The sequence below is a fragment of the Ovis canadensis genome, chromosome 20 (genome assembly GCF_042477335.2).
Source record: "Ovis canadensis isolate MfBH-ARS-UI-01 breed Bighorn chromosome 20, ARS-UI_OviCan_v2, whole genome shotgun sequence".
Taxonomy (NCBI): domain Eukaryota; kingdom Metazoa; phylum Chordata; class Mammalia; order Artiodactyla; family Bovidae; genus Ovis; species Ovis canadensis.
In genome coordinates this window covers 65,285,067-65,312,122 of record NC_091264.1, presented here as the reverse complement: position 1 = coordinate 65,312,122, position 27,056 = coordinate 65,285,067, and the positions used below count along the sequence as shown (strand labels likewise).

The following is a 27,056-nucleotide window of genomic DNA, read 5'->3' as shown; positions in this document are numbered from 1 at the left end:
CCAATCAATCTAATTCAGAGTCTTTCCTGGTGGCGCACGCGTCGCTCAGCCAAGATGGATGTTAGCAAGAGGGATTTTGGGAAGTGGACGGACACTCAGTGTCTCCTTTAGACTTTTCCCGAACTCTTCCAGTTGGTGGTGGCCTATTAGTTCCGTATTCCTTTTCAGGATCTCCTCTCATAAAACAACTCATGCAAATGGTTACTATGGTGCCTGGCCAGGGTGGGCGGTTTCGATCAGTGTGCTTCCCCTAACACACTCGCGGGGGCGCTCCCCGAACCACTGAGCCGAGAGCCTGGAAGAGGCGTCTGTGCACCCGGCTGGCGGCAGCAGCAGCTGCTGCTCTGTCCACAGAAGGCAGGAAACCGGAGCATGGCCCCTGCGGACAGTGGGGTCTCACTCACGCTTCAGGGGAAGGGAACCCTGACGCAGGCCATAGCGCCGATGGACCCAGAGGACTTCAACTCAGTGAGAGTGGCCAGACCAGAAAGACGGATGCGACCCGACTCCACAGCCAGGAGGGCTCCAGCGGAGTCAGATTCTTAGAGACACGGTGTAGAAAGCGGGTGCCAGGAGCTGGGGAGCCGGGAGTCATTGTTGTTTCACGCGGCAGTTTCAGACGGGGGATGGATGGAGGCGTCTGTACTTAATGACCCCGAAGTCTTTGCTTCAGAATGGTTCAGGTGGTAACCTGGATGTTATATGTATTTTATCATCATAAAAACTTTTTTAAAAAGTTATCTTTCAAACCAGATTCTGTTTTCATCAGAGTGTTCCCAGGACATGCCCTCACTCAGCACGCTGTCTGTGGTCTGCCCATCCTGCCTACCCTGCGAGCGCTGTCTGGGGTGGGAGGCCGGCGGCCTGGGCCGCAGGCACCCCCCGCCTCCCAGGTCATCTGCAAGGCCGCCCGTGTGGGCTACAGCCAGAGCGACTGTGGCCGCTGAGCACGGACCCTCCACCACGCTTTGCGGCAGGAAATGTTGTGGTCTGGTTCCTAGCCATCTACGACGACCCTGGTGGCTCAGATAAGAAAGCCCTCTTTCCTTATATAAAAAGAAGTCGAAGATGGAAAATGAAGAGGCCAGCGTCAAGGGGAAGCGTGAATTCCCAGCCACCGATGAAAGCCCCGGCGTCAAGCCCCGGCGTCAAGCCCTTCCTGCTGTCTTCAGACAAGGCGGACCACCCCTGCCTCACAGGGCAGGCAGGGAAGGGGCAGGGGTCTAAAGGAAGCTTTGCAGAGAGGAAGTGGAGCTGGAGGGCGAAGCGGGGCCCAGGTCAGGGGTGTCCAGCCAGGAGGTCAGCTGGGCCTTCTGGAGGAAACGGTGTTTAAGCTGAGCCTGTAACAGCTCACAGAAACAAGCTGCTCTGAAGCTGTTTCCTGTTTCCATAAGGGGTGGAGTGAAAATAGCCCGGAATCCAGGCCCCAGCGTGGGAGGAGAAGGGATGTTCTGGGGACATGAAATCCCCTTCCACGGGCTCAGCTGGGCTCAGCTGGACTCACGGTCCGCAGGGCAAGGCCGAGGGTGACAGCTGTGAGGTCCCCCCACCCCACCCCATTCTTTTCCTTTCCTTATGAGAGAGATTCTGACTCAAGTTCTGCAAAAACAGTTGGGCCTCATTTTATCTTCAATTGGAGCTTCCCTGGTGGTTCAGAGGGTAAAGAACCTGTCAGCAATGGGGGAGACTTGCGTTCAAACCCTGGGTCAGGAAGATCCCCTGGAGAAGGGGAAGGCCACCCACTCTGGGATTCTTGCCTGGGGAATCCCATGGACAGAGGAGCCTGGTGGGCTAAAGAGCTTCAGGATGACCGAAGCAACTCAGCAGCAGCAGCATCTTCAGTGACAGCAGAACACGCGATGTCTCCTTGAGTGAACAGCGGATCAAGTTCCCACCAGGGGAGACGGGACTCGCCCTGTCCCCCCATACCTCTGACTCAGGCCCTTCCTGCCCCCTCCCCATGCCCAGCCACCCTCCAGCCACGGGGTCAGCTGTGTTTACAACATCCTTAGCAGCACATTTTTATCAAAGTGCCAGGAATCAGGTCAGGTTCTGGGAAGATGATTGTAACAGTGTTCTAGCCTTGGCGGCCACCTTATGCCACTAAGCATGAATGATGAAGACCTGGAATCGGGGACGTAGGAATGCAGCTCCAGCCTCCCAGCTCCTCCGTCTGTCCAGCCCCCTTTCTGTCCTTCTCTCTTCCCAGACCCCTGTCTGGGTTGTCCCCCGCCCTGCCTCTGCCACCCGAGGCTCAGCCCATCAGCCTGCTTTTTCACGTTTCTCTTTGACCTCCGCCCTCCTGTCTTCTCTCTCTGTAATCGAACACCTCTGTTTGTGTCCCATTTTTGCCACTTAACTACCTGTGCCATCTTAGACAAGTTACTAAGCTCTTTGTCCTCAATTCCTTCTTTGTACAGTGAAGATAAGGGTTCCTACTTCACCTGTGTCCAGGAGTTATTATGAAAATCAAATGTAAATATAAATACTTAATAAATGTTGGTTAACAGTGCTTCCTAAGTTGCAAAGTGCTCCACAAGTACGTTTTCTCACCAGATTCTCTCTCATGTTAAAGGTGGGTTTGTTTCCCTTTTGTAAGTTGCGAGCGCCTTGAAGAACGAGACTGAGGCTCTCACCACTCAGGTGTCAGGTCTGAGCCGGATGTGAAGGCTGCAGTTCCCCAGATCCAGGAGATCGCATGCATTCAGCTCAGTGTGACTGGCACCCCCAGAGCTGGACGCCGCCCATCCTCCCCCCGGGACGGGATCCCAGCGCCTCAGAAAATGGATTGGCCTTTCTCTGTCACAGCTGAAGTTGCATTTAATTTTCAGCCATCTCTAAGCCCAAGACCCGGTGCTCAGAGGGTGTATTTTAGGTGTGGGTGTACAGAACACACCACCGAGGGATGACTCAGACGTCTGGGTCCACATGGTCGGCAAGTGAGGAATGACCTCGCTCAGCTCCTCAACCCCAGGGGGTGCCCCTGGGACTCCCGCCTGCATCTCCCCTGCCCAGGGCACGGCACATCTGCCTCTGTCCACATTCTAAAGAGAGCAGGCAAAACTGAAGCCAGGTGATTGCCACCAGCTGATTGAAAGAGGAAAAAAAAATCTTAAAAATATAAACTTGACCGGGAACACTAATATGAGGCAAATTAACAGAATCATTTCTGTGCTTAGGCACTTATTCGCATGGAGAAACCCAAAAGAAATCACTGTGATTCTTGGAATCTGAAACTGTTTTCTTGTGACTGCCATAACAAAGTAGCACAGACTCCGGAGCTTAAACAACAGAAATGTATCGTCTCAGCTCTGGAGGCTGGACATCCAAGATCCAGGCGCCAGGAAGTCTGGACCCTTCTGCCTGCTGTTCTCCTCGGCTCGTGAGGGCACCTTCGTCATCTTCCCTCTAGGCATCTGTGCTGTTTCCTCTTCTTAAAAGGACAGCAGTCATAGCAGCTCAGGGCCCAGCCATGTGACCTCATTCTACCTAACTACTTCTTTAAAGGCATCTCCAAACTCCACTCTCACATTCTGAGGTCCTGGGGGTTGGGGGGGACACAGTTTGGCCCGTAACAGGACCCCAGTGTTTCTAGGCAATTTCTGCACAAGCTAACTCAGCCTTGTCTTGCTAATTGACAAAGCTTTTCTCCATTATGCTTTTTATTTATCAAACTCTTTGGACGGCTTCCTTTGGAGTATATAGCATTAAGGAGGACCAGTTTTGTCAATAAATCAACTGAATTGAGAGGTAATACCTCTACAGTTTTGTCTTTAAAAAGAAAAGAACAAGGAAAGAAAGGGAATGGGTCTCAGTAATATTAAACCACAGACACGGGATAGCACACACAGAATGCGCCACCTCCTTAAACTCCTGCGGTCCTCATGCCTAGAAGCCAAGTTCGCATATATTTGCTGTTGCCATCAAACCGTGATTGTCAGGAGCCGCATTAGGCGTTACTGACAAAATGGAGGCACGGCCCCAACCCCCTCTCCTCATCTGGCAGGCACGGCCCCAAGCCCCTCTCCTCATCTCGCAGGCACGGCCCCAAGCCCCTCTCCTCATCTCGCAGGCACGGCCCGGGGATGAAGCAGTTAGTCCTTGTGATTCTGACTCGTTCTTTCCTTTCTTGGGTTGAGTTGGCTGCAAAGAATGTTAAGGTGCTTGAGAGAAGCATGAGAAAGCACAAAGCCCTCTACAGATGTGCCCAGAAAATAATCTATAAAATAACCATTGACATTTGTTCAAGGATCTTTACAAAGAATGTCCCAGGATGAGCACCTAGGCCGCAGCTTGAGGCCACGGGGAGGATTATTATCTGAGACCTGTTTGTGAGGGGAATGTTTATGGCAAAAGAAGTTTGCTGAGTTTAGGGTTTAGGATTAATTAGGAATAGCTAGAAGCCTTTTTAGGAGATAATGATCTTAAGATGCTAGGGGCAAACAGGATTTAGAAAGATAAGAAATAAACTGAGGAATGTAGCATGAGTTACAATGTAATCACAAATTAAGTGCAGTAAATCTGGGTGGGGGAAACTAAAAACGTCAAACCTCTGACCTAATGCTTTTGTCAAAGTATAAAAGAGAACCTGAAGCTTGAAATAAACAGGTAGCTCTGTACTGAGTCAGAGGCTACGTCATCAGTGCCCGTTCGTCTCTTCAGGTTGAATCCCTGGCTGCTGGAGCTGGACTCCGGCAAGTGATCCCTGCGTTTTCACAGTGTTTGGAAGTATTAACGAGTAGGAGTTTGGAGAGTTCCAGCTGTTGTCTCTGCAAGAATGCAAACTGCAATCTTTTCAAAAAGAAGTCGGGAATGAGTAGAAGCAGTATTAAGTAGTTCAGGGAGTGGCGAGGCTGTAGCTGTCTCTGGCTTCATGGGCAGAGCTTTTGGGGGGCGAGGGGCCAGCAGGATGAAAGAACCCTGCCTCCCCAGGGGTGGCGGGATCATGTCGGGGGAGAAGGTGCCGCAAGGTATGGGAGTGTCGGCGAGGATCCCACAGAAGGCGGGTGTCTGTGCTTGGACCCGTGACTCCCCAGGAGCTGCCGTGTCCCAGGCACCGCCCCCAGGGCTGGGGAGACACTGGAGTAGTCAGTCCTCCGCGCCCGACCCCTGGGAGGAGGGTCCCACTGGACCCCGAGGATGCCCGGTGAGGAGGCAGCTCCCAGTGGAAGGCGGGCTCCAGTGTGGACGCAGGAGTCCCTCCCGCCCGTGACATCCGCCAACAGTCGTGTGTGGGTGTGCACACGTGTGCGTGCTCAGCTGCCTCAGTCATGCCTGACTCTTTGCAACCCCACGGACCACCCACCAGGCTCCTCTGTCCATGGGGATTTTCCAGGTAAGAGTAATGGCGTGGGTCACCATTTCCTTTTCCAGCGGATCTTCCTGACCCAAGGGTCAAACCAGTGTCTCCTGAGTCTCCTGCACTGCAGGAGTCAACGATCATACTCTCTCTCTTTTTTTTCTTCTCATTTTTATATCTCAGCATCTGGGTCAGAAGTCAACATTCAGTGTATTTGTTAAACTAAGCTTAAAAAAAAAGGGATAACAAATACACTGAGTGAAGTCGCTCAGTCATGTCCGACTCTGTGACCCCACGGACTGTAGCCCACCAGGCTCCTCTGTCCTTGGAATTTCCCAGGCAAGAATACTGGAGTGGGTTTCCATTTCCTTCTCCAGGAGATCTTCCCGACCCAGGGATTGAACTGCATTGTAGGCAGATGTTTACCGCCTGAGCCACCAGGGATGTCTTAATAAACACACTACATATATATATATACACCACTGTCTATCAACTAGATAAATAACAGTGTGCTACTGTGTAGCACAAGGAACCATATTCAACGTCTTGTAATAACCTGTTATGAAAAAGAGTATATATATGTGTAACTGAATCGCTTTGCTATACACAAGCAACTAACACAATATTGTGAATCAACACTCCAATTAAAAAAAGGAGGAAATACTTCAAATACTGGGCAGATTTTGGGACTTGTGAGCACATCACTGAACAATGAGGCATGTCGCTGCTTTGCTCATTACTGAACGGAAACTCATTTGCTGAGTTATTGCTGTAAAACTTCTATTTATGTCTTCCGGAATAATTAAAAATAGAACACTTTCCCTTATGTAGTAATCTCACCACTTTATGTGTGGCAGAAATATTCATGGAACGCCTAATAACAACAGAAAAATTAAATCTCTCCGCTTAGCCCTTTCTGCCTCCCAGGCATGTATGTGTTGCTTGGATGCCTCTGTTTCTGATAAAACAGCTAAAGGCAAGACTCTAAAGGCCTAAGGGAAAGATCAGTATTAAAACAATCCTTCTAATCCCTTGGGCTTCCCTGGTGGCTGAGAAGTTAAAGTGTCTGCCTGCAATGCGGGAGACCTGGGTTTGATCCCTGGGTGGGGAAGATCCCCTGGAGAAGGAAATGGCAACCCACTCCAGTATTCTTGCCTGGAGAATCTCATGGACGGAGGAGCCTGGTAGGCTACAGTCCACTGGGTCACAAAGAGTCGGACGCAACTGAGCAACTTCACTTTCACTTTCGAATCCCTAGAGGATGGGCCTCCCTGATAGCTCAGCTGGTAAAGAATCTGCCTGCAATGCAAGAGACCTGGTTCTTCCCGGGCTTGGGAAGATCCTCTGGAGAAGGGAAGGCCTATCCACTCCAGTATTCTGGCCTGGAGAATTCAAAGGAGTTGGACAGGACTGAGCCACTTTCACTTTCACTCCCTAGAGAGTCGACAACTTTTTCTGAGATGTGAATAACCTAAAAGTCACGCTGACGAGCCAGTCAGCCTCTCAGCAGATTGTGGTCCACGCAGGACCACGCTGTGAAGAGGATGGAGGCCGCCCTGTGCCTGGTACTGGGGCGCCGCTGGGGCCCTTTGGCCCCTTCTGCTGGGAGGCGGGGCTCACGGTCCTTCACAGTGGGACATCCTGCATGGTGCTCGATTGGCACCTGACCCGTCACTAGTCACCCCGTCCTTTTCCAGGCTCCTGAAGAGGTGGTTTTCACTGAGGTTGGGATATAATAAAGCGCACACTTGGTCCTTGTCCCCAGTTCCTGGCACGGAGCTCCTAAAACCCAGGTGATCCGAGAGTTGGAACCTTCAGCTCCACCCCCGACCTTCTTGGAAGGGAGAGGGGCTGGAGCCTGAGCCAAACACGTGGCTGATGATGACGCCATCAGGCTCACAGGAAACCCCTAAATGAGGGGCCGGGGGAACTCCCAGGTGGGTGAACGCACGGAGGGTGGTGCCGAGGGACGGCCTGGAAACCGGGTGGCCCGCCCCACACCGGCCTCGGCAGCTCTGTTCCTCAGGGCAACCATGCTGGTATGGAAAGTGCCTTCCTGAGTTCTGTGAGTCATCCTTGCCACTTATCAAAGCAGGAAGGGGTGGGCTGTGGGAAGGCTGAAGCTGCAGTAAGCTGGTAAGAATGCAGTGCCCTGGCCTCCCCGCTGGCACTGGAGGCCCCCTCCTGAGCCCTTCACTTGTAAGGAAGCACTAACTGGGAGCAGTGAGTACATGTTGAACGGAATTCTGGACACCCCGCTGGTGACTGGTTGGTATGAGAAAGAATCTCTCAAGTGTCGGTACACCTACCTACTGTCTCAGAGAAAAGGAAGAACAGGAAAGATGAAGAGAAGAAGGAGCAGGCCTGAACATTCCTAGGTTTTGTGGGTTTTTTTTTTTTGCTTTATCTGCTCCTAACTGCGAGTCTTAACTAAGTTTGCTTCTCTGCACACCCCCGCCCCTGCAACAGCTGCATTCAGCACCTATTAGCCTTTGCTTTTCCCGGTGGTCGCGTATGGATGTGAGAGGTGGACTATAAAGAAAGCTGAGCGTGGAAGAATTGATGCTTTTGAACTGTGGTGTTGGAGAAGACTCTTGAGAGTCCCTTGGACTGCAAGGAGATCCAACCAGTCCATCCTAAAGATCAGTCCTGGGTGTTCTTTGGAAGGACAGATGTTGAAGCTGAAACTCCAATACTTTGGCCACCTCATGCAAAGAGCTGACTCATTGGAAAAGACCCTGATGCTGGGAAAGATTGAGTGCAGGAGGAGAAGGGGACGACAGAGGATGAGATGGCTGGATGGCATCACTGACTCAATGGACATGGGTTTGGGTGGACTCCGGGAGTTGGTGATGGACAGGGAGGCCTGGTGTGCTGCGGTCCATGGGGGCACGAAGAGTCGGACATGACTGAGGGGCGGAACTGAACTGATCCTTTGCTTGCACTTGCAGCAGCCCCTTCCCCTCGTAGTTACACGTCAGAAGGAAGGCCGCAGGGCCACCAATCTGCCAGACTGAATTGCTGAGTTACCGACAACAGCCTACGACTGGTTTTGACAAGAACCTAACACCTTTATTCCTCATCAGCAACTCCTGACCGCGAGCCCGCAGGAGTGCCGTGAGGACAAGCCGTCAGGAAAGCATTGTGGCCACATGCCTGTGTGAGCTGTCGGGGTGAATTAGTAAAAGGACAATTCAAGCGCCTCCTGGGCTCCCTGCTGGTCACGCAGGGCCTTTGGGGGAAATCCCATCACATCCTGGCCTCCCCTGGTGGCTCAGCTGGTAAAGAATCCGCCTGCAATTCAGGAGACCTGGGTTCCATCCCCGGGTTGGGAAGATCCCCTGGAGAAGGGAAAGGCCACCCACTCCAGTCTTCTGGCCTGGAGAATCCCATGGATTGGACAGTCCATGGGGTCGCAAAGAGTCGGACACAACTGAACGACTTTCACTTTCACTTTATCATGTCTTTATTCAAGAAAACTGAATTAACTAATATCCTCACTGTTTTTAATAAACACAAAAAATTTATTACCTTAAAAATTTGGTTTCTTCATAAACAATTTTGTAAAGCAATTATCCTTCAATCAAGAATAAAGTTTTTTACAAATCGGTTTCTCACGTTACTTTGAAATAAATTCCAAAGCGAATTAATAACAAAGAATAAAATGACAAAAATGCTAAAGAAAAATATAGGTGAATATTTATATGATTTGAGTCTTCAGTGACTGTTATGTTGGTGTTTCAACCAAGAAACAGAATGTTTGCTGCCGTGTCAGTAAACAAGGATGCCTGTCATCAGTGACTGCGGGCCTCCAGCGTCGCCTGGTGAGCCCCACGGGAGCTCGGGAAGGAAAGAATACCTGCCATTAGCAGCCAGCAGACCGCAGCCACTCCCCACGGTGAGCCCTGAATGACTCAGGATGTGGAAACACAGGATCCTGGTCCCAGAGAGCTGAGGCACACGGCGAAGGAGCGGTGTCAGCGAGCCAGGCTCTTGCATCTTTCTATACATGGAAAAGCACTAAGTTGAAATCCCTTAACCTGGATTATCTGGTTTCCTTTAATTTACAAGAAAACTTTTGACATTGAAGACTGCCGGCCCTTTGTTGCAAAGCTTCTATACAGCCTGGCTCCGACCTCCGCCTCCTCAGGGTCACTCGAGGTGCTGCCTCAGGGGCCCAAGTCCTAAGAATTTCCACCAGATAAAACACAGCTCAGTTTTTTAGGTTGCTGTTTTTTCAGGCAACAACACGGAAGCATAAAGATGAAAACAATAGATGGCTGGGGGAAAGCAGATTGTTTCACAAATAATGTTGAGAACTTGGCTATTTATAAATAACCCAAGTCATATTTGCTCCTAAATGTCAACAACACAAAAAATAGTGACAGATTAAACAGTTAATTGGTTTAAAAAGTATAAATATAGAAGAAAAATAGGTGACTAGCTGGTTTCTCAGTGGGAGGGTAATTCCAATACTGAAAGCAGAAAGCAGGGTAGAAATCACTAAGGGAAAGGCTAAATGTTATTACAGGGAAAATATTACTCCTCAATAAAACACCACAAAGAAATATGCAAAAATATTAAGTTGGGCCCCTACCTCATATCACAGGTATCAAATAGATTAACAATCTAAATAAAAAACTTAAAACCATAAAAGTTTTAGAAAAACACACAGCTGTAAATCTTCGTGACTTTGGATAGGGCAATGGATTCTTAGCTGTGACACCAAAAATATAAGCGACAAAAGGGAAAAAATAGACGAACTCAACTTCGTTGAATTAAAACTTCTGTGGATCGAGGGACATTATCAAGAAAGGGAAGATATAACCTAAAGAATGCGAGAGAAAAATCACAGAGCTGATAAAGGCCTAACATCCAGAATGCAGAAAGAACTCTTACCACTCGACAACAAAAAGACCAACAGCCCAATGAAAAAATGAACAAAGGACTCGAACACACTTTTCTCCAAAGAAGACACACACACACATGGCCAGTAAGCACGTGAAAAGACACGCAACATTATTAGACGCTGCTACTGCTGCTGCTGCTGCTGCTGCCAAGTCGCTTCAGTCGTGTCCGACTCTGTGCGATCCCATAGGCGGCAGCCCACCAGGCTCCCCCGTCCCTGGGATTCTCCAGGCAAGAACACTGGAGTGAGTTGCCATCTCCTTCTCCAATGCATGAAAGTGAAAAGTGAAAGTGAAGTTGCTCAGTTGTGTCCGACTCTTAGCGACCCCACGGACCGCAGCCCACCAGGCTCCTCAGCCCATGGGATTTTCCAGGCAAGAGTACTGGAGTGGGGTGCCATAGCCTTCTCCGTATTAGATGTTAGGGAAATGGAAATGAAAACTACAGTGAGGTATCACTTCGTACCTACTTTCTTTTAATACTTTTAAAAGAAAGGAAATAACAGACATTGGTAAGACTATGAAGAACCTGGAACCCTCATGCAAGGTGAGTGGAGAGCAGCCACTGTGGAAAGCATGCTGGTAGCTCCTCAAAGAGTTAAACGTGAAATCACCATTCGATCCAGCAACTTCTCCTAGTAATGTACCCAAAAGGATGAAAAGCAAATACTCAAATAAATACATGTATATGCATGTTCATAGCAGGATTGCTCACAGTGAGCCAAGAGCGGAAACTTACCCAATGTCCATCAGCGGATGGTTGGACAGACAATATGTGTTCTTTGCATACGATGGAATATTATTCAATCACAAAAAAGGATGAACTGCTGACATCTGCTATAACATGGATGAATCTTGAACACATTTTGTTGTTGTTCAATCCCTCAGTCATGTCTGACTCTGCGACCCCATGGACTGCAGCATGCCGGGCTTCCCTGTCCTTCACCATCTCCTGGAGCTTGCTCAAACTCACGTCCATCAAGTCGGTGATGCCATCCAGCCATCTCATCCTCTGTCATCCCCTTCTCCTCCTGCCCTCAATCTTTCCCAGCATCAGGGTCTTTACCAATGAGTCAGCTCTTTACATCAGGTAGCCAAAGTATTAGAGCTTCAGCTTCAACATCAGTCCCTCTAATGAATATTCAGGATTGATTTTCTTTAGGATGGACTGTTTTGATCTCCTTGAAGTCCAAGGGACTCTCAAGAGTCTTCTCCAACATCATAGTTCAAAAGCATCAATTCTTTGGCACCCAGTCTTTATGGTCCAAACTCTCACATCTGTCCATGACTACTGGAAAAACCATAGATTTGACTATAAGGACCTTTGTTGGCAAAGTGATGCCCCTGCTTTTCAATACGCATTATGTGGGATGAAAGGGGCCAGACACAAAAGAGGTCACGCGTGACTAAGCTTACTGGGAATTGCCAGCACAGGAAAGTCCACGGAGATGGAAAGCAGGCTGGTGGCTGCCACTGGTTGGGAGAAGCAGGGAATGGGTAGTAACTGCTTAGTGGATACAGGGTGATGAAAAATATTTGGAGCTAGATCAATGTGGTGGTTGAACAACAGTGTTAACAGACTAAACGCCAGTGTGTCATTCACTTTAAATGGCAATTTTAGGTTTTATAAATTTCACCTCAATAAATTGTTTTTTTTAATAATTGTTTTTATTATTTATCAATTAGAAAAACTGGTTTCTAATCTTTTTTTTTCTAAAGTCACAGAGCTCATCATCTAATTGCTTATCCACGCACTGTAAGTGACACCCTGATGCGTAAGACACAGCCCCATCCCCAAGGGCCTTAAGGCCGGAAAACACAGACAGGCAATATACAAAGAGCTGCTGTCAGAGACGCACCACCTCCCGGGGGGCAGAGTGGGTACAAAGGCGTACCTCTGGTTATGCAGGAAAGGAAACAACTCTCAGAGAAGACGACACTGGAAATGAGCTTTAAGGGTTGAATGTGATTTTCCCCGTTAGAGTTGGAAGTGGAGAAACAGAGTAACACGAGGAACCGTGTGACCCCTCCAGTGGCCACATGGTCACCTAGAGGCAGGACCCAGTCCAGCCTCGTGGTCCTCAGAGCTGCCTGCCTCTACCACTGGGGCCGCAGTCAGAGGTCCACACCCCCCCGCTTCCTTCCCCAGGGCCTGATGCAGGGTTGGCAATATTCATGCTGACCAGTGAAAGTCAAAGAAAGATAAGATGTGCATTAAAGAGGGAATTCCCAGGCAGGTCAACGGAAGGGAAGCCAAGCTTCCGCCGCAGGGGCCATGGGCTCCATCCATCGTCGGGAAACTGACATCCCATGTGCTACACAGCCAAAAAAATAAATATGCATTATGGAACATTCCTAAAAGCTCAAGCACCAAGAAGTGTATCAAACGGTAGGGACGGCTAGTGGCCTGGACGGATACCTAGACAGCCTCAGGCAAGCAGGTGACCCAGAAGAGAACACAGTGCAACCGGAAAGAAACGCGCGCGGGAGCGAGTGGGACGTGAGCCTGCGGCCCGCGGAGCACTTTGCCTGCCATCCTACGGGGTTCAGGCTGCGTCTCCCTGAGGTCTCCTGGCCCTCAGTCTCTGCTCGGGGGTCAGCCTGGGGGAGAAGCACGGGTGTGCAGGCTGGGAGCTGCCCAGGCCCTGGGGACACAGGGAGGGCAGGGCGGGCAGGCGCGGCGCGCGCACCCCTATGGGGAGGAGAACCTGCCGCAGAAGAGCGTGCTGCGGGAGCCGTTGTGTCTGATGAAGAACAGGAAGGGGTGGTCGGCACAGAACCGGGGCTGGTCCATGCCGCAGTCAACCTCGATCACAGCCGAGGCGGCCGCGGCCTCCGTGCCCTCCTCGTTCACCTCCACCACGCTCTTGTGGGCGAAGGCGGACAGACACAGGCCTCTGCCAGGCGACATGCCTGAGAAGTCAGCCCGGTCCGGCTGGAAGGCCTCAACCACCCCCAGGCCTGGGAGCGCCAACAGCATGTTGTAGGTCTCCTCCAGCTTAAATTTCGGGAGGAAGACAGCCACCTGGGTCTTCTTCATGGAGTCAGGCTGGGTCCAGGCGAGGAACTTCTCCCAAGTGAGATGTTTCTCCACCTGAAAGGCCAGAATTTGACTTCGGGACTCAGCAGCATCAGACAGCCCTGAGCCTCCTTTCCCGGAGGGACAGCATCACCGCCGCCCCCGCCCACCCCCACTCCCGCCTGAGTCACCTGGCAGACAAGTGTGCCATCTCGTGCTCTGGTACCCGAGCTAGTGCGCCCCAGAGCGGGAGGAGGGGCTCGAGGGCCAGCCCGGCAGGAAGGGCGCGCAGGACACTCACCGAGCTCAGAGGCACGTGGTCGTCCGGGAGCAGCACCAGCATGCTCAGCTCCTCGCCCGCGTATGGCAGCTCCAGCACCTGGGCCTGCACCTCCTTTATGCGGGCGAGTCTGAACTCCCTGTCCTGAAACATCATCGGCACCGGCCTCTGCTCCTTCTGCGGGAGTAAACGGATGACCCGGAATCAGACACAGATCATCGGAGGAGGCGGCAGCATCTCCGGGAGAGGCGGTGGATGGAGGGGTGTGCAGAACCCCCGATGGAAACGGCATCCGTGCCCTGGTTAGTGCTACAAACTGTCCAGCAGCTTCTCCCTGTTCCCATCACAAGGCACTTGGGTCAGCACACCGGTGCTGGCCTGGGAAAGACGGCTCATTCAGCAAAATAAACATGGTGCTCTGCTGCGCTCCGAGAGGAAGTCAGATTTCCAGAGCTAAAAGGTGCCCGGTAAATATATCTAACGAAACAATAGAATCTGATGAAAATCACTGCTATTAAATTAGAAAAATATTTTATGAAACCTTAGAGTTTCATAGCAGTGCAGTCCAGAAAGGTAGACAGGCTCGAAAAACAGCGTGACAAGAAGTGCAAGGAGCCGCAAGGGAGGTTCTCCAGGGCGCAGAGGTTAGACTGCAGGGGTGGCAGGTTTAATTCCTGCTCGGGAAGCTAAGATCCCACGTGCTGTGCTGCACGGTAAAAAAAAAAAAAAAAAAAAACAAAAGAACTATATGGGTCTTCATGCATTTAAACCCAACTGTACCAATTCTGAAACTTTAATTGGAGGAAATAACTTTTTAAAATACAGAAGTGCTATATGTACACAGAAGTGGACTGAAATGCTACCCTTACTAAATTCAGTTTTACAAGTTGACACAGGTCATCTATTAAAAAGATTAAAACAAATTTCTAAACTCCATGCCAGCTGTGGATGGCTAGCTGGGCTCCCCTCCCACGCTGCAACTAGAAAGCTGATTATTTACTGTATTCAAAGAAAAGGGTTTTACTCTTATAAATTTCTGAATTGCATTAAAATGGTATTTTTATGAGCTGGCTGTGGGGGAGTGGTTAACAAACTATATTCATGCCTGTCTCAATTGAAATTATACCTCAATATCAAGACTAAGGTCTGTGTAAGTTTTATTTTTAGAAAACTATGATTACTGAATTTCTGATGATTAATTAATAGCAAATCAAATCTGTATTTATTCTCATTTTTAAAATAATTGATTAAACAAATACATTTTCTTATTCTTTCTCTCTGCAGAACCCCCCACCACCCCCCACCCCCATCATAGTAATGATCACACTTTCCTAACGCCTGTGGGGGTTTAAAATTTGGATTTCGTCTTCATTTTTTGCTTTCTATCTGAGTAATTTGGACTTAAAAGGAAGACTTAAGCTTTCAGGCTGAATGTAGGATGGCCACTCATCCAGCAACGACTTAATGAGAGATTGTCACGGCACTAGGAACAGTGAGAAAAGTAAAAGGCTCAAGGCAACAAGTGTTTTTCACCCCTTCAATTCTTCCCCACCGAGTTTAAAACTTCATTCAGAAATGTGTGACGTTTCAACTTATTATTAACCAATGACTTATGCTCTTAAAAAGTTAAATTTTTCAATTTTTTCACCAAAATCTCAGGATGTTCAGAAGCTTCCCCTACCTGGTTTATTCGAAAAGGCATCTCCTTGGTGTACGCCTTGTCGAATTCCTCACTCCACCTCCCTCTGAAGTAGACAGCGTTGACCAGAACCAGCTTGGTCTCTGCATTAATAGAGTTCGGAGGCAACAACTCTGGAATCTTACCTTAGGGAGAAGTAGAGAATACAAAGCATGATTAAAAAACAAACAAACAAACAAAAACCGAACCCTTGATGAGGCTCATTGGAGAGTCCCGATTAGTAGTCTAGAACCAAAGTCCTCGTTTCAGATTTGCCCAGTCTGGGTGTTCTACACCTGACCCACTCACATGGATGGTGTTTATGATCACGGTGCTTCAGGACCTCTGCAAAGTGGGTGGCGTGGACCACTTCATCACGCAAGGATAAGTCTGCTCCAGGTGGGTGGAGACAGACAGGAAACAAGGGGTGGGCTGGAGAGGCTATGGCTGGAGAAGCCACATGCAGAGCCGGCCTTCCAGGACTGCACGGAGGCTTGTCACAGGAGGCCACAATGAATGGCTCAGAGGGCACACCATCAGCACAAGGACAAACTTCTGGAAGCCTCTAGCAAAGGTTTCACTATTTAATCCTCCAGACATTCTCAGAGAAGGTCAGGGAGCACGTGAAAGGTACTCCTTTCTCCCCTGGAGATCAAGTCAAGCCTTTTCAATGAACTAAGAGCACCCCTGCTAATTCACGCCTCCAGAGGGCAGGGGAGAAACAGGGCAAGGATGGCTAAGTCTTGAAGGAAAGACAACCCCCTGCTCTCTGCTGGTTCACATACCAGCGGGAACAGCGTTGCTCTCAGTGGAACCACGTGTTTTAATTGGTACAGAGGGGCCTGCGTGGGCCCAACGTCACGTGGCAATCGGGGCCACGGCCGCAGCAGGACAGCGTGCGCAACAGAAGCGACTGAGGCTCAACCCGCCCTCGTGCGGTGACTTCAGTCTGCAGGACCATCAGCCCGAGACAGGGTCTGCAGCAGGCCTGTTGCAGGACTAGGTTCATCACATCTGGGGACAGGAGTGGAGGCAGGAGACAAGGAAGGAGCAGGAGGGGGTCGGTCTGGTGTGATGAAGGGCCCCAGAGGCTCTTCAGAGGCGGCCCCAGAGGCTGTTCAGAGGCGGCCCCAGGCTCCTTCCCACAGAGGTGGGGCATGCAGCAACGTGCGAACACACGCCCGAGGGAGACGATGCTTCTCTGTGAGGTGTTAACCTGCAAGCCCGGCCTGGGAGCGTCTGCTCCTGCTGGTCACTCTGCTCCAGGGAGAATGGACACAGTGAAGTCTCTGCTGCTGAAAACCCCAGCATCTGATCAGAACCTCTGCAAATCCACTAACATTCAGATAGTCCACGGGGCCCAGGCAACACAGCGCTGATCATCAGAAAGACCAGGGACGGGAGGAGCAGGGGGAGTGGAAGCGCGGGCGCCGCCGAGGAGCACTGACCTTCAGTCTTCTTTGAGATCCAAGCGTTGATCTGCTTCCTGGATGGCTCTGCAGCTTCGGCAAAGGAGAGCTGCTCCAGCTCAGCACAGTAGAAGCGGAGACACAACTCCTTAAAGGTCTTTGGAGAGGAGAGTGGTCAGTGAGTTTCCAAAATTCTGAACGGTATATATATTACATTAAAGTAACCATTAATCCCTTAAAGGTGATCATCCTAGTCTGCTAGATATGAAAAGATCAGCGTTTATAAACAGGTAAGAACTCAGCTATGAATAATCATAATGGATCAATGCATTTAGAAATAGTCAAATTTCAACTAATTCAAAGTACAGTTAGAGAATTACAAGTTTTAAAAATCATGTTCATAAGTATCAGTTCTCTGGGGTCTCTCTCTCACACTCTACATTTTGAGCACAACCTGTACTGTTCTGTTGATTGAACTTACAGAGAGAAATTCACACGTCTTCTCCCCAAAGACCCTGTTGGCCATCCTGAGCAAGTACTGAGTGTCAGGCTTGTTCAGCTCAGCAAGTAGCTGCTGGAAATCCTGGTGAAAGTCCGTCTCTGTGTTTAAGGAAAGCACCTATCGAGATAAGTAATTTAAAATGATCGATATTGCCCTTCAATTTCTGAAAGTTTTGTGACCAACATTTTTTCTCAAATACTTCACAAAATATTCCTAAAAGGACACTACTCTTACGTGTGCACTTAGTACACACTAGAGAGAGGCGAGATGACGGGGGCGGAGGAGTGGATGCTCCTGAGTAGCTATTCATCTAGGCTAACTCCCACCTAAGCATCTCTACAGGTAAAAAGCCCACGCCTTTGCACCTTCTTTGCACATTTCCGCTTATCCCCTGACTCAGCTGGAAAGCACGGTGGTATATCATTGACTTGAAGTACCTATTAACCTACCCTTCTCACCAATGAACAGCTGTACGTTTTAGTACAAAATCAGTACTCTCAAACTGAGACAGAGCTCAGCTGCTGAGATCTCAAGCAATCGTTATCATGAAGTATTAAGACAAAATTTTGATAGTCACATCCAGGCTATTAACTGGAGAAGGATTACCCAAGGAAAACATTGGTGAAGGAGACCTCAGCTCCGTCCTCTGCGTCTGGGCATCCCCAGCCCCTCCGGAGGCAGCAGCGTCTGCACTCCCGTCCACTCTACCCTCCCACGGGCAGGCCTGGAGAAGGCAGTCTGCAGCCGGGCGAGCGGACAGGACACGGGAAAGAGTCCGCGTTCCCAGCTCACCTGGGCCACCTGGGCAGCGGTATCCCCTTTGGCTCCCAGGAGGACCATGGCCAGGACCGAGGAGAGGCTCACGGGAGAAAAAATCACGTTTCTTGAAGGGTGATCTTCACACAGGGCCTTAAAAAGGCGGAGGGCGAAGGTGCCATTTGCTTCACAGAGTGCATCCATGAGGCCAGGTCTGGAGTCTGAGAGCGGAGAGAGAGGCCCTCAGTAACTCTGAGTGCCGTCCACCTGACGCAGGACACTGTCCTTTCAGGGTGGAGCGTAAAATAGTCTACGGAGCAAGATCCATGTATGGGTGCTTTCCGTCCTAATAGAAAGTCCAAGGTTAAGGTCACTAACTGCGTGCAGTCCTGGCAGCAGATCAAGAGGCTGAGAGCCTCGGGGAATGGACAGCAATGGCTGACGGGGGCGCCCACCCCCCACACACACACACACTGCTGGGCTCCTGGGAGCGGTGAAGTCCAGTCCTTTCCCATCTGAGAAGGGGGAGGACAGGGCCAGAGGGGAGGAGGGGAGAGACCCCACGTGAGAGCCTTGTCGGCCCTCTGCCGGCTCCCCACAAGGCCCCGTGTATCATTGCACATACTCCTGAGGAACCCCTGGGAGATGTTCAGTTATGAAGCAGACCAGGTCTCCCCATTTCCCAGCTCATAGCTGAGAAATGTTTGAGAAGCTGAACTGGAGCCAGACAGGCTGGAATCCGGGAGGAAATGGGCTGTGAGGCGAGGAATTTCCACCTACAGCGGCTGCTCCGTGCCAGCCGGGCCTTGGGTCCTGATGGTCAGCAAGTGCCCCTGAACCCCGGCCCAGCTCAGGGCGCCTGCCCTCCGCTCCCCAGCCCTCAGGGACCCTCGGACACGGGACGTGGGGCCCAAGCCCTGTGCTTTTCTTTAAAATTTTCAGTTCAATTTTTAACAGAAACAGGATTTGAAGGCTCCCTCCTTCCTTCCCTCAACAGCCATCAGCGGACACCGAGCCTGACATTGGAAACCAGGTCCCGAGGGACACAGGAGAGGAAAGGACTAAAGACAGGTGTTCAGGAGAGGACCGTTAGGGTGACGGGGTGCAGCCAGGGCGAGCACTGAGGCCGTGGGAGAGGCAGGGGAGGTCAGAGGTGGTCAGACAGGCCGGCGGGGTGGCCCCGGCCCTCCTGAAACCGGACATGGACCGGACATGGCAAGGCCATCAGCCCCCAGCCCACCTGTGGCCGTCTTTCCTTGGTAACGAGACCCTCACTCACACCACGGCTGGCCTCAGGCCCTGAGGGGGCCCTGTGTCCTCCCGGCCCAATCCAGCCCCCCACAGCCACCACCAAGCCTTGCCTCCTGTCCCCTTAAAGCTCTCCAGCCAGGCTGGCCCTGACCCCACGTCTATTCTGGCCCGCATTCTCCCTGCTGCCGCTCGGAGCCTGAAAACAGAGTGTCCCCACTCCCCACCTCCCTCCACTGTGGCAGGCGGAGGCGGTCCTGACCCTGCTCCCGGGCTCTTGCCTGGCCCAGCCCTGGGGCTCAAACGCACCTGGCCGACACGGCTCATCCTCCTGCCAGACCTGAGAGCCCCTTCAGCCCCGCCGAGGCGCTGGGACCTCTGAAAGCTCCGCTTACCCAGCTCCCCATCCTTCAACCAGGCAGTCACCCTTCTGCCTCCAGGTGGCAGCGCAGCGGGTTCTGGATCCCCACCTTCTAGAGGCGCCCTGAGCCCGTCCCCCGCTGGCGCTCCCCTTCAGCTCTCTCTCGCGCGGGAGGGGCTCACCTGCCTCCTCAGCTCCAGATGCTGACAGCTCCCAGCAGGGAGTGGCCTCTGGCCCAGGAGGCCCTGCGAACAGAACCTGAACCGCAGGGCCGCCTCCAACCCCGCCCCGCCCACAACTTGAGGTTCCGCCCACGCCCTGGGAACTCCATTCTGGCCTCAGGATGCGGAAGGTGGGGGTGGGGGTCAGGGGGGTGGGGTGTGGGAGTCGGAGTGGGGGGTAAGGGTCGCCGGGTGGGTAAGGGTCGGTGGGGGGGAAGTGGGGGTCAGGGTGGGAGGACCCAGGCCTCCAGGATGTGGAGGTTTTTCAAAGTCTTTAATTTGTGATCTGCCTTTCAGCTCTAGAGAAGAAACCGAGTTGGTCCTGGCAAGCGCACCCAGCAGGTCTGGGTCACCCGGCAGAGCACCATCTCCCACCACCACCAAGGTTAGTCCCTTTTGGCCTCCTAACTCTCAGCCCAGTGAGCCCTGTCCGGGTATTGTTAGCAAAAGACCGTGCCTGCAGCTCTGCCTGCAGGCACTCAGATGCCATTTCTCAGCAGCCTACAAAGAGCAATGCTGAGCATGGCCCTGTTCTGCAAAGCTTTCCGGAACTTTGAAGGCCTTTCTCCCTCTAAGCTTGTTTCTTCCGTAACTTTGGAAAACCTTTTTGTAAACTATTTCCTTCCTTAACTTTGAAGACCTTCTCCCTCTAAACTGGTTTCCTCCAGGAGTGCTCCATCCTTGCATAATGAAGATTGTCAACTCAAATAGCAGGGATGTCTCAGCCTCTCCCACGAGTGTGGCACTGGGCTGGGCGCTGGGCACCTGGCTGAGGACACGACCTCCGACTTGAGGTGCCTCACAGGTGATGAGAACACCAGAAGTGCTCAGAGGTACCTCCTAGATGTTATGAGAAAACGTCTAGATGGTGGTAGCCACGCACAAATTCCACAAGAAAGTCCCCGGCAGACACTTCCCTCTGGCCGGACTTTATGGAGGAGCTTCTGTGTTCTGTATGGTTCCCGCTAGGTGACCAGCGGTGCTGCCGCTGCTAAGTCGCTTCAGTCGTGTCTGACTCTGCGACCTCGTAGACGGCAGCTTACCAGGCTCCGCTGTCCCTGGGATTCTCCAGGCAAGAATACTGGAGTGGGTTGCCATTTTCTTCCCCACTAGGTGACTGGCCTTAGGACAGCCTCATTCTCCTTGACTTGATTTTGTGTCCGTACCATCAACCACAGTGTCTGGAAAGATCTCTAAAGGGAAGGTGAGGCTTCATGGGGGATGCGATTATGCACAAATGTTATAGCTCTTCAGCCAGACGCAGAGGGAAACAGCATTTTAGATCCCGGTCTTCTTGGGTATGTCAGAGAATAGGTCCTCTGAGAATAACCTGGGAATCCTGGGAGTGGCGGTGGGGGGCGGGGACTGTGTCCTGGAGGGGATTGAGGAGAAGACAGTGGCAGGAAGGAGCCTTGAAATCGGAGCCAGGCCAGATCGGGAAGGGCCTGTACCCAGCACACGGAACCCAGAGAAGGGCGCCCGGTGGTTCCGGGTTCCGCACAGGAAGTGCTGGGCAGTCGGCTCCCTGCTCCCTCACCTCCTGAACGTGACTTCAGGTTCCGGATTTGTCCCAGCTCACAACCTCTCACATGTGAGTGGCTTTTCCACCTGGAAAACCGGTCAGATCCTAAATCCAGAAGACCTCGTCTGTCCCGCACACCTGTCTTAGCACCCCTCGCCCCAGCTCTCACCCCAGCTCAGAGCACGTGCGTGGTGGGCTCTGCTTCAAGACGATCCACAGACTGTTTTCTCTGCAGAAACACTGCAGGACCCATCCCAGAGTCTCGGGTGTTCCTGCCCTACGAACACAAGGGTGAGACAGAAACCCCCAGGGCAAGCAGAGATTTTAAAAGAGCGATTTGCCCTAAACTCGTTTAATATGGTTTTTCATTTCAATTGGCTCCTAGCCAGTGGCTGGATTTACTGTGCTTACTTGTTTGTGTCGTACACAACCCTCCGAGCCAGAAGGTGTTGTGTGAGAGCAGAGCCAGACGTCTCGGCTCAGCACGCTGAAGTGGAAGAGAAGGGTGTCGGGGTCCCCCAGTCCCCTGAATGGGATGCTTCTTCCCAGAGAGGCTCGCAGCTTTGGGCATCCCTGGGCCCCCGCTCCAGCTGTCCGCCTGCCCAGGAGTTAGCGTCCAGCCATCTGGAGCCAGGCCTTGTTCGATGTGTCCAAAGGAAGGACAGGAGGCGGGGGGCCTCGTCCTGCTGCCGGCCTCTCTTTCCATGGGGAGTCCAGGTGAGCCCTGATCCAGGAGCGGCTGCCTGGACGCAGTGCCGGCCCCAGGCTCCTGTGATGTTCGCAGCCGTCAGGGCAGACGCCCGGAAATGCCTCTGACCCCAGGAGGAGAGGCAGGAGGCCCGTAGGCCCACCGGGAGGCGTGCTGCCCTCTGCCTGCTCTCAGAGACGCTGCTTCAGGCCCAGGCGTTGCAGCCTCGCTGAGGGCGCTTCCACTGGGAGCCAGCAGGACACTCACCCCGGCTGTGCACGGAGCCAGGGCCTCTGCCCACTCGTCCTCAGCTCTGGGCCTTCACGCTCCTGACAAGAGGGCTCTCTCCTCTACCGTGGATGCAGGCCGCCCCTGTGTGCCAAGGGACGGAGGGACCTCCCTCCGTCTGGCTTGTATCCCCGTGGTAGGAGATGGCTTTAACCAAGGATGAAAAAACTGAGCTCGAAATGAGAAAAAAGCTTTTCATTTTTTCCTCCCTCTTCTCCCAACAATAGCTACATGGACTTAATCCCACCAGGCTCCTCTGTCCATGGGATCCTCCAGGCAGGAATACTGGAGTGGGTGATCGTTCCCTTCTCCAGGGGATCTTCCCGACCCAGGGATCGAAACTGGGTCTCCAGCATTACAGGCAGATTCTTTACCATCTGAGCTACCAGAGAACTCCCAAAACAATATATAGGGGATATCAAATCCTTTTAACAGTCATTTAAAAATCAAGAGATTTTGAAAAGCTATCTTATCCGTCTTAATTTTCCATATGTGATTATTTTTAAGAAAGAAGCATTGTATCTGAAAAATATTTCCCTATCTGGTTGAATCTGAAGGATCCTGCCAAAAAAAAGGAAAACCAGGCCGCTAGAAGGAAGCATTTTCGGAAGTGTTCCAACACTGTCCAGTTGGGACGAGGTTTCTGTGTTTTTCAGTCTTTATTTCATGATCTGTCTTTCAGCTCTAGAGAAGAAAGTGTTGGTTTCTGGCAAGCGCACTCCAGCAGGTCTGGGTCACCCGGCAGAGCACCATCTCCCACCACCACCAAGGTTAGTCCCTTTTGGCCTCCTAACTCTCAGCCCAGTGAGCCCTGTCCGGGTATTGTTAGCAAAAGACCGTGCCTGCAGCTCTGCCTGCAGGCACTCAGATGCCATTTCTCAGCAGCCTACAAAGAGCAATGCTGAGCATGGCCCTGTTCTGCAAAGGTTTCTGGAACTTTGAAGGCCTTTCTCCCTCTAAACTTGTTTCTTCCTTAACTTTGAAGGCCTTTCTCCCTCTAAACTTGTTTCTTCCTTAACTTTGAAGGCCTTTCTCCCTCTAAACTGGTTTCCCCCATGAGTGCTACATCCCTCCATAATGAAGGTTGTCAACTCAAATAGCAGGGACGTTTCAGCCTCTCCTATGAGCTTGGCACTGGGCTGGGTGCTGGGCACCTGGCTGAGAACATATGTGCTGATGTGTTTCACATGTGATGAGAACACCAGAAGTGCTCAGAGGTATTTCCTAGATGTTTTGAGAAAACATCTAGATGGTGGCAGCCACACACAAATTCCCCAAGAAAGTCCCCGGCAGACGCTGTACTCCACACGTACTTTATGCAGGAGCTTCCATGTTCCCCAATAGCTGACTGGCCGTAGGACAGCCTCATTCTCCTTGAGTTGGTTTTGTGTCTCTACCATCAACCGTAGTGTCTGGACACATATCTAATGGGATGGTGAGGCTTCCTGGGGGATGTGATTACACACAAATATTTTTTAAATTTGCGTATTTATTTAAATTGGAGGCTAATTACTGTACCATACTGTGGTGGTTTTGCCATGCACTGACATGGAGCAGCCTGGTGTGCATGTTTCCCCATCTTCTCTAGAAGCTCGAGCAGCCATCTGTATGTCCTCTTTGGAGAAATGTCTGTTTAGTTCTTTGGCCCATGTTTTGATTGGGTTGTTTATTTTTCTGGTATTGAGCTGCAGGAGCTGCTTGTATATTTTTGAGATGAATTCTTTGTCAGTTGCTTCGCTTGCCATTATTTTCTCCCCTTCTGTCTTTTCACCTTGCTTATAGTTTCCTTCGTTGTGCAAAAGCTTTTAAGTTTAATTAGGTCCCGTTTGTTTATTTTTGCTTGTATTTCCATTACTCTGGGAGGTGGGTCATAGAGGATCCTGCTGTGATTTATGTCAGAGAGTTTGCCTATGTTTTCCTCTAGGAGTTTTACAGTTTCTGGTCTTACATTTAGATCATTTTGAGCTTATTTGAGTGTATGGTGATAGAGAGTGTTCTTGTTTCTTTCTTTTACAAGTGGTTGGCCCGGTTTCCCAGCACCACTTGTTAAAGAGATTCTCTTTTCTGCTTTGTATATTGTTGTCTCCTTTGTAACAAATGTTAAAGCTCTTCAGACAGACGCAGAGGGAAACAGCATTTTAGATCCAGGTCTTACTGGTGATATCAGAGAACAGGTCCTCTGAAAATGACCTGGGTGATCCTGGGAGGTGGTGGTGGGAGGCGGGGGGATGTGTCCCGGAGGGGATTGAGGAGAAGACAGTGGCAGGAAGGGGCCTTGAAATCCAGGCCAGATCGGGAAGGGCCTGCACCCAGCACACGGAACCCAGAGAAGGGCGCCCGGTGGTTCCGGGTTCCGCACAGGAAGTGCTGGGCAGTTGGCTCCCCTGCTCCCTGCAGCCCGGGCCTCAAGTGTTTTAGCTTCTATAAAGAAACAGGAGGTGGCCGGGAGGAGGAGCCCCGAGCCCAGGAAGGTGTCCCAGTGTTCGGCAACACTGAAACACAGAGCAGGCTGATGGTTAAAAATGAACGTTGATTAACCAGGAGATTCCTGGATCACGAGGCTGACCCAGCACCACCCCCAGTGAGGTCAAGCCCCCGAAATGGCCCCAGGAGCTGAGATGAAGGATGTGTGAGTCACAGAGGTGCCCTTGCTCTGCAGCCCAGTCAGAGAGCCGGGACCCCTCCTCCCGCTCACTAATCTCACCCCACCGCCACCCTGCATGTCACATGGCAGAAAAGCTGGACTTCAAGTATGGCTGTACAGAGGGTTTTTTCCAGACCAAGGAATTTTATGAAAGCTACACAGATTGAAAGCTTCAGTTTCACAAAGAGGTTTCTCTCTAAAAGCCCTGTTCAGTCCTAATGTGGATTTATGACACAGAGGGGAGGACCAGGTTGGACCTAAAGAGACACTCAAGAAGAAGTCAAATGATAGGGGTAAAATTCCCTGAGACTCAGAACTGAAGCAATCGCAGTGTGCCTCAGAAAGGGGTAAGAGGTCCTGGGTGGGGCGGCGAGGGTGGCGGTGACCTGCCCAGGAACGGAGAGCTGGGAAGGGAGGACCCAGGGTGGTCCCCCTACAGGACAGCGGGAACAGGGAGTCAGGGGGACGCACAGGCTGGGGCACAAGGAGTGGGCATATGGGAGTGACGCCAAGGAGGGGGGCCGCAGAAACAAGAAGGGAGGCAGACATAATTCAGAAGCAATATTCAAATTCAAAATCAGAGTTTCAGACGTGTATCTCTCAGCCCGCGTTTAAGACATGTGCCAGCGTTGCTCGTATTTCCTTTCCATGCATGTCTGAACCTGACTTCCGGACAGCAGTTACACCTATTTGCTCCACAGAGTTGGTGGGCAGTTTCCAGAAGACAGTGCGTGTCACATTTGTTAACTTCAGTGAGAAGTGATGCGAAGCTTGGTACACATCTGTCTCCACCACTGTTGACGGGAAATACCACAATTGACTTTGCACATCACCCACTAGGCCCCCAAAGGGAAACCTCCAGACACATCGCTGTGCTAGAGATGGGGTGGGTTCTGACGTGAAATGGGCCCGATTTCGTGTCCAGGCAGCTTTGCTCACAGGCAGCACCGCTGACAAGTGGGGTCAGATGACCATTCCTGACGTGGCTCCTGTGCCCCTCCACTAGAGGCCAGCTGCACCTCCCTCCATTAGGACAACAGAAATGCCTCCGGGCGTGCCACCTGTCTTCAAGGGGGACAGTGCCCACCAGCTGATAATGATGTCACAGACTCATTCAGCTCAGGAGGGCACAAACCATGATAACCGGAGGAAGACAGGAAAAGTCTCTTTGGGCTGAATCTAACCTGGCCTGGGGAATACAGGGAAGGGCATATATAGAAACGAAAGTGAAAATGCTTCACCAGCAATTTCACAGAATTTTCCAGACCCAGCGGAGACTTTGTCACGATGTGAGTTTAGGTGATTCCTGTATCCCCCACCAGCCCGACCCCCACCCCGGCCAGAGATTACCTGCTCCATGAGCAGAACCAGGACCCTGGGGAAGCCCAGTTGGGATCCCTGGACGCATCTCAGGCGAACGTGCACACACCCTGGTGCTAAGTGCTGTTGTGATCACATTACATGTGAATTACATACATGATATGGAGCGTATGTTAATGCCCTGCATACGGCGAGGTTCCAGGACACATTCACCCTGAGTTTGTGGTGATCGGTTATCGGAAAACAAGACACCTGTTTACTCAACTGTTTACTCAGCCAGTCCTGGTTACCAGGGCTCATAACCAGTGACTCTGGGCAACAGGCCCTGGTGGGCGAGAGCCCCGTTCCCTGGGCACCAGCCGCCAACGCTTCTCTGAGCCGGAACCACGCACACTCAGCTCTCAGAGCCTCAGAGCCACACACCGGGGGCAGGGCAGGCGTGACCCAGCTCTAAGCCAGGGGAGATGTGGCTGAGGAATCAGGTGATTCTGAGCCGAGAACAGCCGAGAACCCCCGACTGCTGCTGGCCCACCTTCAGGTTGCTGTCTGCATCACCATCCAAAACAGTTCCGCAGAAAAACAGTGTGGTTCTCGGCGAAGAAGAGCCACATTTAAGTCCCCATGTCCTGAATTGGTTTGCCAAAAGTTTTACCTTCATTTTTTGTTCGAAGGATTCCTTAACAAAAGAAACCCCTTGTTCAGTTCAGTTCAGTTCAGCCGCTCAGTCACGTCCAAGTCTTTGTGACCCCATGGAGTGCAGCACGCCAGGCCTCCCTGTCCATAATGAACTCCCGGAGTCTGTTCAAACTCATCGAGTCGGTGATGCCATGCAACCATCTCATCCTCTGCCACCCCCTTCTCCTCCTACCCTCAATGTTTCCCAGCATCAGCGTCTTGTCCAATGAGTCAGGTTT

The 27,056-nt window shown here is 51.5% G+C and overlaps 1 protein-coding gene and 1 long non-coding RNA gene across 5 annotated transcripts in view; one reads left to right on the top strand and one right to left on the bottom strand.

The window, feature by feature from the left end:
* Window positions 1-27,056, top strand: part of LOC138425522 (uncharacterized) — a 39,131-nt gene that overhangs the window by 4,123 nt on the left and 7,952 nt on the right. The window contains exons 2-5 of the long non-coding RNA XR_011251242.1: window positions 17,076-17,436; window positions 18,848-19,811; window positions 19,978-20,065; window positions 22,861-22,948. This is a non-coding gene — a long non-coding RNA (uncharacterized lncRNA). The remainder of the gene's footprint in view (window positions 1-17,075; window positions 17,437-18,847; window positions 19,812-19,977; window positions 20,066-22,860; window positions 22,949-27,056) is intronic.
* LOC138425521 (serpin B9-like) lies at window positions 8,748-19,735 on the bottom strand. Of its 4 annotated transcripts, none has more exons than XM_069563496.1 (7): window positions 19,569-19,735; window positions 17,887-18,071; window positions 17,074-17,211; window positions 16,632-16,749; window positions 15,187-15,329; window positions 13,527-13,682; window positions 8,748-13,300 (listed from the first exon to the last, which is right to left on the bottom strand). In XM_069563496.1, exons 2-7 carry the CDS (start codon window positions 18,052-18,054, stop codon window positions 12,899-12,901), a joined length of 1,125 nt encoding a protein of 374 aa, XP_069419597.1. In that variant the 5' UTR covers window positions 18,055-18,071; window positions 19,569-19,735; the 3' UTR covers window positions 8,748-12,898. The 4 variants fall into 4 exon arrangements, with proteins under 4 accessions (XP_069419597.1, XP_069419601.1, XP_069419600.1 ...); XM_069563500.1 differs by having other exon boundaries at window positions 19,642-19,735; XM_069563499.1 differs by having other exon boundaries at window positions 19,494-19,684.